Below are 18,590 nucleotides of genomic sequence, written 5' to 3'. Positions count from 1 at the left end.
AAAAAAAAAAAAAAAAAAAGAAAGAAAGAAAGAAAAAGAAAAGAAAAGAAAAGAAAAGAAAAGAAAAGAAAAGAAAAGAAAAGAGTTGTTCCTTGGGCTTCCCTGAGCCAGGTAACTATTGGCCAGGTAGGACACTATTAGTTCTTGCAGTGGCTACCAGCTTCTGCTATCCTGTGGGCAGTGCCCAGTGCCTAGCCAAAACAATTTCATAGTATCTATGCATCTCAAATTCTTTAGCTGCTTTCTTGGAAGTTCTGAGAGTTTCAATCAGACATGCAGAGGGTTTGGTTTTCTTTCTTTTTGGCTAATGTCTTTCTCAAGCTGTATAGCCTAAGGTTTCCGTTCTGATAAAATCCACCAGTGCTTGGTAGCACTAGAACATGTGACCATTTCTTTCTGCTAGCCCTTAGACACTTGCACAGCAAGAGTGGCCATGTAGATCATTCTGGATTATTATCTGTTGCTTAGACATGCCCACATTGCACAAGGTTTCAGCTGTCATTTTAAATGCATCTCCAGATCGAGGTTTGGAAATCTGTCCTCTCTTGACCTCACACCTTAGAATATTTTTTTTTCTTGTAGCCAAGTTTCTACAACGATTTGTTTTAATAACTGTAGATACCTGTGAGCTACACAGTAGTGACCTTTTATTTTTATCAATGAAGATATTCCTCTTTCACTTTGGTTGAATTGTGCTTAGAAGTATGGATCCCATTCCAGCATGTGATGGTAGGCATGGTGGTGAGGGATCTAATTTTAGAAGTATCTAGTCATTGAAATCTGAGATTTGCTTTTGATATATATGATAATTAGAGCCATTTGTTCCTTATGATCCTTCTTAACTACAAAGATGCTAGTTTATAGTTGTAGCTCCCTTGGTGTATAATTTCTGATAAAAATGTCATGAATTTGGTGCTACTGCCTTTTGTTTTGTTTTGTTTTAATCATCATGTAGGGGTGAATGTAGCCTTTGCATTGTCTGGGCACATACCTAAAATGTACAGCATCAGGAAAGGGCAGATTTGTGTTTAGACCCAGCTGTCTTAAGAGCTTCTTGGTAGAACACAGTGATTCCCAGAGACCTTAGTTAGCACGGTGACACAGGTGTCAGGAAGCAATCCAGAGAGAGCAGCTGCTGTGGGGGTGTGGCACGGGCCATCTTCCAAGGCAGACCCCTCCTGCCTTGCTTGCTCCTGGGATTTGGCACTTTGGCTTCCCATCTCCCACAGTCAGTGCCCACCATCCGTATCTCCACCGTCTTGATTAACTTTCAGGGCCCCATTTAATTTTTAAAATGCTTGTTAAGTCATATGTTAGACATTTTTGTCATTCCTGAATTTTTATTTTAGAAATAGCACTGAAATGTTAAAGGATGGGTTTTAGAAGAACCAATGAGCTCTGCTTCTGGGTGGGACTGGGTCCGCTGTCCCTCTCAATTTCCCCAAGGGCTGTTGTTTGTACTGGATTATAAGGTGTTAGCCGCAGGAACTACGATGTGGTACAGTTTCAGTAAACTGCCTGGAAGCAGAAAGTACGTGTTGGGGAAGAAAGGGAAAGGAGGATTCTCTCTGGGGTGACTGGTATGTACGGTACAAGAGCATTCTGTTAGCTGGATGGGCTCCTTGGTTAGTCTTTATGCTGTGTTTTTCCACATGTGTTAAAATATTCTGGGTAAGAAGTTCTTGGCCATCTTTGAATCTTCCTTCCTGACACTGCCCACTCCCTGAATCCCAGATGCCCTTGGAAGGAGGAGACCTTCTAAAATCCCCCTTGGTAAGTGAAATTAAACAGGTTTGTCCAAGCCAGGCAGGATTCCTTGTGTGGAGTAGGCCTTGCTGCTACAGAGCAAACCCGCTCTCCTCCATAGTTTCCTCCATAGTTTAAGACAAGGGCAGGAAGCCAAGTCTGACACACAACTGAGAGTCAGAACTTGTTTCTCTGTCAAGTTTCCAAATGTCTCTCTCTGCCCCTGTTCAGCTTTCTTTGAGTCAACCTTTTGAGGGGAAGGGTCTAGAAGGAAACGCTGGTGGTTGGTTCATGTTCCCTTGTGATGTTGCTGCCACTGGCTTCAGTTGGTGCTCACCAAACACTTTCTGCCTCTGTGGAATGTGGTCTGAGAGTTACCTAACTGTGTACAACAATGAAAATGAAACATTGCAACAATGAAACTGCAACAAAGAAACGGTGAAAAATGCAACAATGGAAATGTTCTCGTCTCTGCTTTGCCTTTATTTGTTTTGTCTGCCGTAAAACTTGCCCTTCCAGTGTTTGGATTTTGTGTTCTTGTGGGTGGGGTAATTTACCGAAGTGCTCAGCCTGTGTGAATGGTAAGGAGCAAGAGCTAACACACCTAAGAGAGAGGAAACTAGCCAACAGCCTTGGAGTGAACCTGTGATACTGGTGGATCCTAAATAGAACTCAAGTGAAACCAGCTTGCTAGAGAATGGGAGCTCTTTCTGCTCCACTTAACTGATTATTTCAATATTTGGGGCTGGGGCTGGGGAGGGTGGGGAGAGTTCAGCTAATTCTGGTAGGTCTCTCTTCCGTTGGCACACTGTCTGCACTGTGGATGTGGTGTGCCTTTAAACAGCTTCTCATCTCCCCTGCAAGTGCTCTGAGTTCAATCTGGACCTACAGACATTTGTCAGGTACTGACATCTTCCCATCTTCTTACCCAGGCACAAGGATATTTTTGGCCAGTTACTGACCAATTCTGACAGTCTCCAACCTTATCTTTTTTTGTCTTTGGGAACTTGACATTGAACCTAGAGCTGACAAGATTGTGTGTATTGTGAAGAAGTTGAGGATTTTTCGCCCTCTCTCATAATGCAGAGAAGTAATCGGAGACCACGCTTTCCTACTGTCCATTGGTTTGGGAACTATAGTGGAACCTGGACCCTGAGCACTTGCAGGATCTGTGTAGCCCTGCCCTTTATCCAGAGAGGATGCCTCCTGGAAACTGGGACCTGCTGTGACAGATACTGCCTAGCTGAGGGCTACTGCCCCCACCACAGCTCTCAACCTTTGAAGTGTTTTTAGCCTCTGATCTGAAATAGTGGCAGCCTTAGTCTGTAATACTTCTCAGTCTCCTCATAGTGCAAACCCTGAACCCAGACTTTTGGAGGTTTTGAAGTTGCTGAGATGTGCAGGCCCGGGGGCTTGCCTCCTCATGCTCCGCATGGTGTTACTCTGGTGTGTGGAAGGAAGTTGGCTAACTTCCCCGTCTCTCTGCCTATTTACTCTTCCCGCCTTCCTTGTTTTAATTATATAGAAACTGGTTTTTGAAAGTTGGCATTTCTGTGCTTGTCCGTTTCGTGTGTTATCCCTGGGTCAGATTGCTTTCGTTCTCGGAGCTTTTTCCAGCAACTGGGTTCGGTGCGTCTCTGGACCACCCTAGCAGCCGTTAGCGGTGGGTGTCCTTCCCCTTTGGTTTGGCTTCTTAATTCTCCATCTGCTGCCAAGTACCCCTTCAGCGGCCAAAGCCGCCCCTGTTCTTGCTTGTGTTCATTACCTAGGGCAGCACTGAAGGCTGCATCCTGCCCATAAGGACTCTGAACATTGAGCTATGTAGAAGTAAACATGCTTGATACCTGTTTTGAAGGCATATATAACTTTAGTCTTGCCTAAACCCTAAAAAGGAATCTAGGGTAAGATTTTTAAATATGCTGCTGCTCACCTTATAAACGTGTGTTGTCTTAACTGTTAGCATATAGTCCTAACCAATAAAAGCTTTTAACAGCTTATACTTCTGTATTTCTTAGACTTTCGTCCATGTTTCACAAAAGTGAAAAATAGAGTTACCCTCATTTTTATCTAACTAAAGGTCAGTTCCCTCCTTGCCTGCACAGGAGAGGCCTGCCCCAGCTACAATCCACACTCTGGTGAGAAAAACTGGCCTCGTGAGTAGAATTTGGGTGTATGAGGGATGGAGACAAAGCCAGTGTAGATGAAGTGTGTACTGCTGTTGGAATGATCTTGTTATTCTGCCTAGAGGATGTGCAGGCTTGAGGGGCCCTGAGCCCAGTCTTGGTCTCCTTGAGGAGCTGCTCTTTTCTCAACATAACTACACCCAGGTGACTTGACAGTATGGACATATCAGTTAATTAGATGAAATAAAATTCATTTTAACTCCCTTGTACATGGGTAGAATTTTGACCAGATACAAATCAAGTTACCTTTCAAGGCCATTTCATTGCCTCAAGTTCATTTCTAGTCCCACGTTTAGCTCTGAAAGCCCAGTTCTCTTGTTGAGGATTCATTCCAGAAACTTCTTTGTACTTGCGATGCTAGGTGGGCTGACTGAACCCTGGTAACTGTTTCTTCCACAGTGTATTTAGAGCTACAGAATATACAGAGAACTGACTTTGTGGTGTTGTGTTTTGAAACCTGAGTGTGGTGTTTCCCAGGCTAGTGTACCTTGGGAAGATTTCTCTGTATACTGGTGAGGCAGGGCCTGGATTTTCCTCATGACTTGTTCAATTCCATTTCTTGTATTTCCTTTACTTGCTGGCTGGAAAGAGAGGCAGGCAGGTGCCCCTTACCAGTGGTACCCAGCCTGTGGGTTGTGACCCTCTTGAGCATCTCAGACACCTTTTTCACAGGGGGTGGCCTTAGACCGTTGGAAAGCACAGATATTTCGATTATGATTCATAACAGTAGCAAAATAACAGTTATGAAGTAGCAACAGATAATTTCATGGTTGAGGTCACTACAACACAAGGAACTATATTAAAGGGTCGCAGCATTAGGAGGGTTGAGAACCGCTCGCTGTTCTTCATTTTATAACAGCCCTTAAGTTCTTTTTGCCTTTTGTATGTGGAAAGGTTGGTTTGCAGCTGCTCGCCCTCTCTTCCTCATAGACCTTGTGGGTGGTGGAGATCTCAGGAGTGAGATTAAAAATGAATGAGGAAAGCTAGAGTAGTTTGTCTAAGGCGGGGTTAAGAGGAACTACACGGAGGAGGTTTAACAAAAGACATCGATGTTTTAAATGCACAGAAATGCCACCCATCAATAATAAATGGTGTGGCATGAGCAGATGTGACAAATTGAGTTATTACTGAATATGGATCAGTTAGTGGAGGGGAAACAAGCAGCGTGGCCATTGTTTTACAGTTTCTAAGTGCTGAGTGAGAGCTGTAAACCACTTGAGTTCCCATTTTAGGATTGTGATGGCTGCTATGTGAAAATTCTTAAGGTTTGGAATTTGCAGAAATTCCAGTGACATTTTGTCTATTTTTAAAGAGAGAATTATTACAGATGAACAGCTTTGCTTTCCTGGAGAGGTAGACGATCTAAAATGGATTTCATGCTGGTCACAGCTGAGGCTTGCTTGTTGAGAGCTTGTGTTGTAATTGTTCTGAGGAGTGGCTTGGAATTACAAAACTCAAGTCATGTGAAACTGCTCCCCAGAGTTTTTTCTACATTGCATTGATTATGAATCTAGGTCCCTGCTCAGTACACACTTAAACTACAAGGGACTTCTCAGGGACCAGTCCCCATACTGAGGTTCTTTCAGCCCCTCAGCATGTTGTTTCAACAGATAATTCTACACACATGGCCAACTGAAAAATAGCATTGTAATTTTATCAGACAGAAAGGCTCATCAAGTAAAATGAGTAGACAAAATCTGTATGGTAGAGTAGAATATTTGATAGGTACAGGTCCTAGAGAACACTAGTTTTCCATGTGCCCCATATCACAGAGGATAAGTGGGTGAGGGGTGTTTAAAATGAGTCCTGAGTTCCACGTTGGAATTGCTGTGCCTAATGAAAACAGCAGGCTTGGTTAAACATGAAACTATTCCACTCATCTTAACATTGACTCCTGTGTGTCTTTTTTGGTAACTGGTTTGCAATTGGATAGCTCTGCTTTGTTGCCCCAACAAAAGTGAATTCCTTTTCTCTCTTCCTAATGTGAACAAAATGTTCATAGTTCTTGCATGCAATGCCAAGTTGGTTTAAACAAGTTTGTTAGACCAGAAAGACTCGTTACTGAGTTGTTGAATTTTCTCATTTTTTTTTTAATGTGTTTCAGTTGAAAGGATCCTCGTGACTATGTGAAAGAGTGTTACTGACTTATTTTAGCCATCTGTGTTGGTTAACCTTAAGTGTTTTCTATCCTTCCCCCAGTGTTTTCAGGTACAGAATTTACTTGAATTTAATCTTTTCCCCTCCTAGCAATTCCAGCTTGTCTTAAAAAAAAGGACTTGTCAAACTGACTTTAGAGCCACCAAATAAATCTGTTTTATAGTCTCCTTAGATACCCACCTCAGAACGCCTCACAGGGGAAGGTCCCTTGGTTAGTGTGAGCAGTTCTCCTGAAGTCATCTCTAGTCACCTTCTCTGGCTTGTAAAGAAGGTGTTGAAATGTGAGAAGGGCTGGTCATCGTGAAATCAAATTGTGGCTCTGGGTAATTAGGAGAGAAAGCCCAGGGTTTCACAGCACATTGTCTGGCTTTCAGTTGCAGCTGCAAACAACGGATATGAACTTAGCCAGTTGCTGCAGTGCAGCTGGCTTAGATCTGGGCTTTGTAACTGGCTGAAGTCAAATGAAATGGCTGGAAAATTCCAGTCAAGTACCACCAGTGGGAACATGTGGAATTAAATAGTGTGAGCAACTGCTGGCTGACTTGGGGAGAAACTTCAGACATGAGCTTGAGGGTGGTAGTCAGGATTTGGGGGGCATTTCTGGCCTCTTAAACAAGGGTCCATTGTTTTGCCTAGTTTCCTTGCAGGAGCTAAGTCTCATGGCATCAGAGTTCCGCACAGAGTGTGGGGCTTGTCTGCCTTCTTGACTTAAGTCACCCAGTCCTTTATTCTTTAACAGAACAAACTGTTACTGCATAACTGACTCTGTAACAAACTGTTACTGCATAGGCTGAATCTCAGAGGCTCTGTCAGATGGTTCTGGGGGAGGGGCACACAGAACTCTGTCCCTTCCTACTTCTCACCTCAGAAGCTGGGTGCAAAAATGGGAGCAGGTTCATTTGAACAAAAGGATTCCGCAAGGAGAGAGGTCTTACTGAGGAAGGTTTTGTATTTATCAATGGGTAGGGGTTTTTCCCCTCTGTAAACTATTTGCTTCATTTGGAAAATTAAGAGCTTACTGGGAAAAGCTGTAAGGAGTCAGGCCCCTGGTGGAGTTCGGGGAAAACATCTTCTGTTATGGGGTTTGAGGCATGTTATCTCTGCCAGTGCTTGAGAGCCCTGTCACAGGGATTAAGCACTGATGCAAAACATTTGATTAAGAGACTTAAAGAAATCTCTCCCGAGGCACATGATTGGTAGTTGTTGCGGATACCCCACCCCAACCCCCAAAGAGCCTCAGTTTTGTCTCTCAGTATTTATATTAATAGTGATGAGTCGTGCAAAATGGAGATAATCCAGTGAATGATCTCAGTAGAAGGCAGGGCTCTGTTAGATATATCACTAATTAAGTCCCTAGAAGCTTCTGTTCATCTTAGCCAGGAACGTCCACCCTCACCCCAATGATACTGTACCTTAGTTAGTTTTAGAAGGAGACAAATAACTGCACTGTTCCCGAGCCTCCGCTCCAAAGCAGGCGTAGGGAACTCTGCTGTGGAGTGGTGCACACACACACACAAACACACCAGCTGTGTTAACTTGTGCATATTCCACCCCACAGATCACGATTATCTTCAAAGCACAGCATGAGTGCACGGATCAGAAGGTGTACCAAGCTGTGACAGATGACCTGCCGGCCGCCTTTGTAGATGGCACCACCAGTGGGGGGGACGGTGACGTGAAGAGTCTTCACATCGTGGAGAAGGAGAGTGGCCGCTATGTAGAGATGCATGCCCGCTACATAGGCACCACAGTGTTCGTGCGACAGCTGGGTCGCTACCTGACCCTTGCTATCCGGATGCCCGAAGACTTGGCCATGTCCTATGAGGAAAGCCAGGACTTGCAGCTCTGTGTGAATGGCTGCCCCATGAGTGAATGCATTGATGATGGACAAGGCCAGGTGTCTGCTATCCTGGGGCACAGCCTGCCTCACACCACCTCAGTGCAGGCCTGGCCTGGCTACACACTGGAGACTGCCAGCACCCAATGCCACGAGAAGATGCCAGTGAAGGACATCTATTTCCAATCGTGTGTCTTCGACCTGCTCACCACTGGTGATGCCAACTTCACTGCTGCGGCCCACAGTGCCTTGGAGGATGTGGAAGCGCTGCACCCAAGAAAGGAACGCTGGCACATCTTCCCCAGCAGCTGCGGGGGATGTAGGGATTTGCCTGTTGGTCTTGGACTCATGTGCTTGATCCTTAGTATGTTTTTGTAGGAGTTGTTTGTTGTCTTTGTTTTGTTTTTCTGGGTTTCGTTTCTTTTTTCTTTTTCTTTTTTGTCTATAACAAAATTTTAAATATATATTGTCATAATATATTGAGTGAAAAAGTATATATGTATATACCATGTATATGACAGATATTTGTCCTGGAACACCAGATTGTACATTATGTGTTTGGCTGTTTTCACATATGTTGGTTATAGTGTTTTTTGATTGTATCAATTTTGTTTTGCTGTTTTGTGAAATGTTTTATAATGTCCCTGCCTAGGGACCTCTTAGAAAGCACTTTATTTTTTATATATTAAATATTTATGTGTGTACCTGGTTAGTATGTACAGTGCATATACACAGACACCAACCACAGCAATCCATTTGGAGGTGACGAGTTTGTAGCTCCTCTGCTTGCTCCCCCTGCACTTCCCATGGCTACTGATTGCTACTGATTTGCCAAGGCACTCAGTTCCTGATGGAGCTGTCTCCCTTCCTTTGAAGTGTCAATTTGAGAGGAAAGTTGTCCCCTCACTTGTAAGTACTTTTGATTCTTAAAATGTGGATCTCACTAACGAGCCCTGTTTCTAACAGTTCACTTTCTCAGTACATGAGCACATTAGTGCTACAACTGCAGCCATTACTTATATGTGCATTTGAGCACCTATGGCCTACTAGGGTGACCCTTCTGAAGCTGATGTTTGTTATGTACCAGTCTGGAGGTGGCCATTTCAAGTAAATACCAGGCATCTCGCTATGCCCCAGCTAGTTAACTCTTTCTCATCCTCCATCCCTGTTTAAATTGTAGTTTCCCCTCCATTAACTCTTTAAGCAAAACAAAATCACCAACTCAGAAGACATCGTGCTTTGCCCTCCTTTGTAATTTGTAAAAGTCACGTTCTTAACTTTCTCCTTGGCTGCTTGGAGTCCTAACAGTGTCCTCTCTGGCTCTGCTCCGGCATCTCTTTAACCTCCCCTCTGGATTCCAGGCACTGGCTCTTAGTGCTCCTCTGATACTGAGGTCCAGGAGTACGGCCTTAAGAAGAGAAAATCTGTCTTGGTGTGTATTAGTATGCACTTGCCTGTGGATGCCTATGCGTCCTGATGTTCGTATCTAGGCATTTCACTCCCCAAGTAATCCCTGTCTTTTCAGCTCTCTGCCATCTTAACACCTATAGTTGAATATTATAGGTAACTACCTGCCAGTTAGTGAAATCCTCATCAGGTAAAATTTTCCCTTGCCTCTTCCATGGTATTGCTGGTACCAGCTATAAAAGGGATGTAACAGAAGACAGTGAAACTAGCAAAGTTAACTCCTGAATAGGTAGGTTTGTATTATTATAACTAAATGTGTTTGGTTCCAAGAAGTGATACGATTTGTGTTTTAATATTTAAGGTTTTCATTAATATAAGCAAAAGATAACCTTAAATAATGTTGTTGGGACAAGGCGATGATGCCTTCTGACATGTCCTATTGGCCAGCGGGACTGACAAAGGCTGGCAGCAGACACAAGGGAGTCTTTTGTGAAGTTGTGTTTCTTAGAGATATTGCCAATGGGTGGGATTGTGTGTGACAGATTCTCACCTTGGGGGCAGTTATGAAGGTACCCTGCTTTGTATTCTTAAAGATTGAACTCCAGAGAGTTAGGACCTAGCCCTGTAAAAGAAGATCCTTCTAGGAAAGCCGCTTTAGGACTGACCAACCCTGAGCTTTAAAGCATGGCCACTTTGGTTCACCTAGGTAGCCATGTGCCAAGTTCAGAAGTTGTCAATAGCTAGTAATTTGTGATTGAGTTGAACAAGGAAGGGAAAATGTTGGATACTTGGAACCACTATTTCTGTGCAAATATAAAAGTAAAAACAATAGACGGTTCACAAGGTCTGCCTTTTAGAGTGTGTGATTGCTAAGACCTTTTATCCTTTTGAGAACAAAGCCACCGTGTCTACCCAATAGTTTGGAAAAGAAAGTTTGCTTGTTTAGCTGTATCGTTTAGCTGGAGAGGGTGCCCTGAGATGTTCTGCAGCAGTAGCATTAGTAATAATGTATGGTGTTCTCTTTCAGAATTGGTGTCCCTGTGTGTCCTTTACAGTTCCCACAGATAACTTTTAGAAATCAAGTACTTTTGTAGGGAAGGGCCAGGTTTTCTTTGGGGTTTCTAAGGAGCATAAACTGCTTCAACTTGTTCTATGAAGTCCAAAGCCAGAAGAATTTCAGACCATACTGCCAGACAAATAGGCTATATAGCTTTTCACGGGTCTCCTGGGAGAGCTTAAAACTTGAGGCAAAAACCCTGATTTTCACAGATCTTCCCATGTCTCTCTTAGGAAAGACTCAAAACCACATTGCCCGCTCGCTCCGCTGTGCTTGAATCCCTCCCCCCGCCCCCCCCACCACCACCATTGTGTTAAATCTTTGCAGAGAAACCTGTAGATGTGGTTCATAGGTATATGAGTAAGTATCTGTAAAAACAGTGAGTGTGTAGTATGTAAATACGTTAAATTATTATGCTAGAAAAATAAAGTTCCAGACCATGCTGCCCGATGTTTGTCCTGTGCTCATAGTGACACCTACTGGAAGAGCAGAGGAACCTCTGCAGAAGAAAAAGAAGGGAGTTAATGAAATCCTAATCATTTTTGATGGGATGTACCGCCTACTCCCCTAGCTCACTCAACTGCTACTGTAGCTTTTCTTTTATAACCTTTAAGCAATCTCAAATAAAGCAGCGTCCGACTGGTCCTAAGATCTGTCTTTAAACGAGTACCTTTGCCCCTTAAGGACACTGCACTCCAGGTCTTGTGATGACCAACTGGAAATCGGCAACTTAACCATACTGAAAATATGTGGGGGGTAGGATCAGTTTTCTTGTCTTTGAAGACTTGCAAACCCTCATTTCTTGGGTGTTTTAAAAGGAGATGTCCTGTGATGATAAGTTATGTGTGTTGAAGAAATAGAGGGTATAAGAGTTTGGAGAAGAAGCGGGCTCAGGAAAGCAACCGCTGGTGCCAGGGGGATGCTGAATGGAGTAAGCCCGGGCGGAGGGACCCAGAGTTCTTGAGTAGAGAGCTTGCTGTGTGTTTTGCAGTTCAGAGCACGTAAATGGGAAATTATATGTCAACTGAATCGTGTGAGTTACAGAAGCCAAAGATACAGTTCCTGGTGCTGAGTGTGTATAACAGAGAGAAGTGTACACGTCCACATTTCCTCCATATCAGACCTCCAGTTTTCCAGAGACCCAGAGAAGATTTCTGTTTTCTTAAACAGCAAGCGAATTTGAGTTTTCTGGAATTCAAGAATCTTAAGAATCCTGTATGTTGCCTGATTAATTTCACTTTGTGTGTGTGTGTGTGTGTGTGTGTGTGTGTGTGTCTGTCTGTCTGTCTGTCTGTCTGTCTGTCTGTTGCTATTTTGTTGCCTAGAGTGGGCCAAGGTAAGATAGTCTTAGATCATTATAGATTTACCCCTTATTCCTAAAACCAAATGTCAATTTCTGTGTGAATCAAGAAGCAGCTCTCCACCCCCACCCCACCCCTCGCCCCCAAGAAGGTAGAAAGGAAGAAGTTCAGAATTCTGTTTCTACCTCCCTTTTCTCTTTGTCCTCTAAAGGGAAATTAAATCAATTTTTGTTTTTTTTAAATTCACTCCTCTTCCTCCAGAGGACCCCTAGTATAAGCTCTTTCACACTGTTAACTACATAACACAGTGCCCCCCCAACCCACCCCCAGTGTGCTGTCACCGTATTTGGAGTGGTGATGTCAGTGTCTTCTCTCTTGTGGCTTGCTTGCAGATTGACAGAGACTGGCACCCAGGGCCACGTAGGACACACTGCAGACAGCCAGCTCTCGCTCTGTTTTTATGAGAATGAGGTCAGATCAGCTGAGTAGACTGATTGTTACCCAGAACATATTAAGGGAGGCCTAGCGAACTACCATAAGAGGGAAACAAAAGCAGGGCAGTGTTAACTAACTGAAGGTTCTTTTCTCTATGGTCGTGAACCCAGCCCTTTAAGGGCTAAGCACATCTTCCCAACCTCTAATTAATTCTTTGTAAGTGATCTATCTATGATTCATTTAAAAAAAAAAAAAATGAAAACAGTCCAAATTTAAAAAAAAAAAAAAAAGGCATTCTGTAACCAAATCAAATAGGTAAGACTAGACCACAAATGTACTGGCAAAGTGCAAATGCGCCTGCCATCAATAAGCAATCTTTACAGCCAGGACTATTTCAGGACCTGAGAAGATAGTCAGCTACTTGCCCCACAATCCTGAGGATCCGGGTTCAGATCTAGATGTAGTGGCACAGACTGGTGATTCAATTTCCGGAGAAGGAAAACCAGGAGGACCTCTGAGCTCAACTGGAGACCTCCATGTTTAATGAAAGATGCTGACTCAAGGATGACACCCAGTGTTGGCCTCTGCCCGTTATGTTGATGTACACGTTATGCGTATGCGTACATCAACAAAATACTGCATGTACCACACACCAAAAAGGAATCGATGCTAGAAATACGAGTGACCCCCATAGGCTTATATATTTGAATGCTTACTCCACAGTCACTAGGAAGGACTAGGTGTGTCACTGGGGTTGGGCTTTGTGGTTTAAAAAGCCCAGGTCTTCCCCAGTGTCTTGCTCTCTCTGCCTCTTGTTTATGTGTCAGGATGTAAGGTCTCAGCTACTGCTCCAGCACCACGTCAGCCTGTCTGTCGCCACATTCTGTCATGATGGTCATGAACTCAACGCTCTGGAATTCTAAGCAAGACCCCAATAAAATCTTCTATAAGCTATCTTCATCATGGTGTCTCTTCATAACAGTAGAAAAGTAACGAAGACAGACAAACATCTAGGAACATTTCAGTCAATAAAATAACAGTACCAGCCGGGCGTGGTGGCAAATAACAGTACCAAGGGGAAAGGTGCTGTTAACATATCATTGGTTACCGATATCATGGAAAGTGAGGAAGAGGTCCTGATGGTCTTGCTCTGGATACAAGAATGTCCAAGCCTGTGTCTCGGGAATAGTATTTCCTCTCTTGGCAGGGATGGTGTAGGCACTGAAGTAAGGCAATATAATACAGGACATACAAAACCATTAGCTCCAATCAAATTGGAAATGTGGGTGACATTTGGAGTGCAGGAAAGATAGTAAAGATTACCTAGGGGAGATGGAAGAACACAACAGATAGGGAAAATGTGCAAATCAAAACGGCAGGTATGGATGCCTCCTGGTGGCTTTGAGCTGCAGGGCCATTAAAGGTTCTGTTTATATAGTCCAGTCAGGAGGCAGTGTGCCCTCATGGTAAAGATGATGGATCATGAGAATGCCAAGTGTTAAACTTAAATCCACCTCCTTTATCCATTGTGCCTCCTTGTGCAGTATAATTCATGTCTAGACCTCCTTGTTCTCATAGTTATCCCAATAATTCTAATGTGACACCTCAAACATTCCCATAAGAAGTGAATTTACTGCTCTATCTAAATTTCTTAGCATAGTGCTTGACTGGTTGCCAGTCTATACACTGCTTGAAACTGTACCTAGATGTACCATGCATGTGTGTTCCCCTCAGGGAACTTACAGGCCCAAGTGACCCATAGAACTATATGTAGTTTTAAGCTCCCATGAAGAATCAAGGGTTGGGCCAAATCTATCAGTAACCAAAGAATTTAGGGTTGGGCCAAAGTTCTGAAGAAAGTTTGGTCACCCTGGAAAGAGACTATTATATCACAGCTTCCAGGAAAGCACCTGAGACCAAATCAAAATTAGGCACAACAAGTACCTTTTGCTTCCTCTCTCAGGTAACTGCTCCTAGACTGTCAGCACAAATTTACTAAGGCCCTCACTAGAACAGGAACACTAATTTTTTTTTAACATTTTTTATTATTATTATTTTCTTTATTTACATTTCAAATGCTATCCACAAAGTTCCCTATACCCCACCCCCACCCCTGCTCCCCTACCCACCCACTCCCACTACTTGGCCCTGGCCTTCCCCTGTGCTGGGTCATATAAAGTTTGCAAGACCAAGGGGCTTCTATTCCCAGTGATGGCCGATTAGGCCATCTTCTGCTACATATCAGCTAGAGACTCGAGCTCAGGGGGTACTGGTTAGTTCATATTGTTGTTCCACCTANAGGGTTGCAGTCCCCTTCAGCTTTTTGGGTACTTTCTCTAGCTCCTCCATTGNGGGCCCTGTGTTCCATCCAATAGCTGACTGTGAGCATCCACTTCTGTGTTTGCCAGGCACTGGCATAGCCTCACAAGAGGCCGCTATATCAGGGTCCCTTCAGCAGAATCTTGCTGGCATGTGCATTAGTATCTGGGTTTGGTGGCTGATGATGGGATGGATTCCTGGATGGGGTAGTCTCTGGATAGTCCATCCTTTCATCTTAGATCTAAATTTTGTCTCTGTACCTATATCCTTTCATGGGTATTTTAGGAACACAAATTTTTGAGTGGTCGTTGGCCCTGGATTGGTCTTCAGGGATTGGGAATAGTCTGAAAATAAGGGGAGAGAGAAAAAATTGCTACAAAGAGAGTTGGCCATGTTTGTCAATCACTGTCCGAGTGCAGGAGCACTGGACTGAGTGGGGACTTCCTCAGGGATTCCCCTTGGATGGAGTGGCAAGAGACGTACATAACCGGTCTCTCACACGCAAGGTGAAGGAGTCTTTGATCCAGAATATTCTAGTTCTACAAACTAGGCCAGTCACCACCGCTTTCATCTTCTCAGGGTAGAAGCAGGAAAGACCAAGTATAAAAGACTGAGAGATTTAAGACTGGCCTGATCAACCAAGGTCCTTTCCCTCTGGTTTTAATATCTCTTTCGGGAGCTGAAGAGCTAGCTCAGCAGTTGAAAGTGCTTCTAGCTCTCCAAAGGACCCAGGTTCGGTTTCCAGAAAATGTACTAGTCAGATAACAACTACCACCGATAGACAGCTCCAGGGGATCTGACACCCTCTTCTGGCCTCCCTGAACACCCATACATACTTGTCATAGCCTCATATAGACAAACACAGACACTTTAAAAAAAAAAAAAAAGTAAAAATGTAAAATAATACATTTTTCACCCAGGCCGTAGTGGTACATTCCTTTATTCTCAGCACTTAGAAGGCAGAGGCAGGCAGATCTCTGAGTTCAACGCCAGTCTCATCTACCAAGCAAGTTTCAGGAGAGCCAGAGCCACACAGAGAAACCATGTCTCAAAAAAAAAAAAAAAAAAAAAAAATAGATTTAATGGCTCAGTGGTTAAGAGCGTGACTACTGTTCCAGAGGACTCAGGTTCAAATCCCAGAACCCACATGGCAGCTTACAACTGTCTGTAACTCCAAGATCTGACATCCTCACACAGACGTACATGCAGGCAAGACACCAATGCACATAATAAATATTAATAAATAAATAAATTCTTTGAAGAAATAAAACACAACAAAAACATATTTTTTTTCAAATGTGAGAGTTGAGAGGGAAGGAGTTATGAGAAGTTGACATGTGTTCAATAAAAACACAACAAATGAGATGAGAAACACAAGAAGAAAGATGTTGAAAAGACTAAAATTCTCACTGACAGGCGTGCTGCACAGAAAGGTGTAATGGAGACATTAAAGATCTGCAAGTAACTAATAAATGAATATACTGAGTTACAGAGTCCAAAATGCAGGAACTGCTTGAGGATTCCAAGACGGAATTGTGAAGGTACACTTGTCGTCAGTTTACAAGTTTTCCTTTAAAAATGATTATATATCTCCCGGGCTTTAGAGATCTGATAACCGGCTGCATTGTTTGGTTTCATTAAGTCCAGCCTCGGGGTAGAGAGGAGAAACGTACTGTACAGTTACACAAGTACCTCAGGTAGCCCAAGGGCAAGAAGACAAAACCTGAAAGACAGGAAGTCAAGCCTGACTCTGGCCAACTCTTTTCTTCTCCCATTCTACAGTTGATTTTCTGTTTTGTGGGTACTCTTTGTGAAACAAGGCCACCTTCAGTTCAGCGTAGGTCACGGAAAACAGCATAACTCATAGAGACATTTCCCTGGTTTCATATGAATTTTTTAAGAATCTTGCCATAGAAAACTAAGCATTCTTCCTATAGTCTTGCTCATCAAAGACGTTTTTTGGTTACTATTCTTACCATGAACTACTCAGTTGGTAAGGTGCTTGCCTACCGTGCACCAAGTTGCCCCAGTATGATGTAATGAAAGCACATAATCACCCTGTTTTCCAAATCAGTGGGGACAGAAACAAAAGACTAAATACGTAAGTACAACCTGGTCAGTCTGTATACTGTTATTTGTGTTTTCCGGGCTGGCCGTTTGGTATTTCACAGCCAACTGATGTATTTTTCCCTAGGAAAGACTAATTCTTCTGCTGTCTGCGTTCCTTAGTTGCCTGTAGGGCTTTGAATAGGATCGGTACTTCCCAGGCTCCCGACACCCCAGCCCCACCCCCGTCCACATTAGCATCACTGCTCGCCTCGTGCTTAAGTAGTCACATTGGTGAGACTTGATAGGTGTAGCTTCTGACATTTCTAGGAGACACAATTTCACAGCAAACTCTCTGATCCTCTGTCTCTTACAATCATTGTGACCCTTCTGCAATGATCCCTGAGCTATGCTTGGAGGGAGTAAAAGGAAGGGTGGCAGGGATGGCATAGTTATATCGCAATCTCAAAAAGAAAGAGAAAGAAAGAAAGAAAGAAAGAAAGAAAGAAAGAAAGAAAGAAAGAAAGAAAGAAAGAAAGAAAGAAAGAAAGAAAAAGAAAGAAGAANCCCAGCACTCGGGAGGCAGAGGCAGGCAGATTTCTGAGTTCGAGGCCAGCCTGGTCTACCAAGTGAGTTCCAGGACAGCCAGGGCTATACAGAAAAACCCTGTCTCAAAAAACCAAAGAGAGAGAGAGAGAGAGAGAGAGAGAGAGAGAGAGAGAGAGAGAGAGATCTTAGAGAAGATGGCATTGTGAAAAACAGAGTGACAATAGGTTGCATACAGATTGAAATGAATGCTGGTGTTAGTATGTCTCTTGAACCACGTATGCCTTAAATCCACAGTTCTCAACTTATGGGTGGAGACACCTTGGGAGCTGTCAGCGACCCTTTTCAATAGGGATTGCCTAAGACCACCAGAAAACACAGTTATTTACATTATGACTAATAACAGAAGCAAAATGACAGTTACGAAGTAGCAGTGAAAATAATTTTATGGTTGGGGGTCACCACAGCATGAGGAACTGTATAGTAAAAGGTAGCAACATTAGGAAGGTTGAGAACCACTGCCTTAAACAGTCAAGCCATGACAGTGTATGCCAGTGACTTCTGTGCTCCTCGGGGGAGAGGTGGAGGAAAGGTTTAAGGAGAAGAAAGAAAGAAAGAGAGAAATAGAAAGAAAGAAAGAAAGAAAGAAAGAAAGAAAGAAAGAAAGAAAGAAAGAAAGAAAGAAAGAAAGAAAGAGGGAGGGAGGGAAGGAAGGAAGGAAGGAAGGAAGGGGAAGGGAAGGAAGGAAGGAAAGAAGGAAGGAAGGAAGGAAGGGAGAGAGAAGGAAAGAAAGGAAGGAAGGAAGGAAAGAAAGAAAGAGAAAGAAAGAAAGAAAGAAAGAAAGAAAGAAAGAAAGAAAGAAAGAAAGGAGGGAAGGAAGGAGGGAAGGAAGGGGAAGGAAGGAAGGAAGGAAGGAAGGAAGGGGAAGGGGAAGAAGGTTAAACTAAAACTAAAGACTAGCTAGCCTGTTTTGTGTGTGACACCTGTATAGAACTATATATTCACAATACTACTAAAGCCTTCCGTGAGTCAGTGTTACTAATGACTTAAAAATATGCTGGAACTTTTTCATTAGAACCATGGTCTTCAGCAATCACAGGAGATTATTAATTCAATTCATAAAACAGATAACTGTAACTGAATAAGGATGCCAATGAATAGGAAATTGAGGTTGAACATAATACGGAAGACCACAGTCACGTATTTAGCAAGAATTTACTGAGTGCAACTGAATCCTGGGACTCCAATATTGAATATCCCTATTTCCTTACCTACGAGAGCTTATAGTAAGAAAAAAATGGTTATTATTTCAGCTCTCAGTGCTCAATTTTGAAATGTTTTTAATTGGGATAATATTTTATATACCAACTGTAAGTCATCTTTATAGTATCTAGCAACAATTTCAATGAAGCAAAGTACTTATGGTCATGGTCTGTGCACTAGATGGCTTCAGCTGACTGCCTGTTCCTAGGCTGAGCTCATGCAGAAGTAGGGTGTCAGTGATTGTGAGCCTCAGTTGAGCTAGACCTCCAAGATGATCCATCCATTGAGACGGC

General features: G+C 43.2%; 1 protein-coding gene across 2 annotated transcripts in view; it reads left to right on the top strand.

The window, feature by feature from the left end:
• Positions 1-10,832, top strand: part of Rgmb (repulsive guidance molecule BMP co-receptor b) — a 25,951-nt gene extending 15,119 nt beyond the window's left edge. For both annotated transcript variants that reach the window (XM_029533059.1, XM_021221155.2), the window contains one exon: positions 7,645-10,832. In XM_029533059.1, coding sequence (XP_029388919.1) covers positions 7,645-8,301 — 657 coding nt within the window. In that variant the 3' untranslated portion in view covers positions 8,302-10,832. The remainder of the gene's footprint in view (positions 1-7,644) is intronic.
• Positions 10,833-18,590: the final 7,758 nt, after the last annotated feature.

This window comes from Mus pahari, chromosome 21, assembly GCF_900095145.1.
Source record: "Mus pahari chromosome 21, PAHARI_EIJ_v1.1, whole genome shotgun sequence".
Lineage (NCBI taxonomy): Eukaryota > Metazoa > Chordata > Mammalia > Rodentia > Muridae > Mus > Mus pahari.
This window is presented reverse-complemented; position numbering and strand designations above follow the sequence as displayed.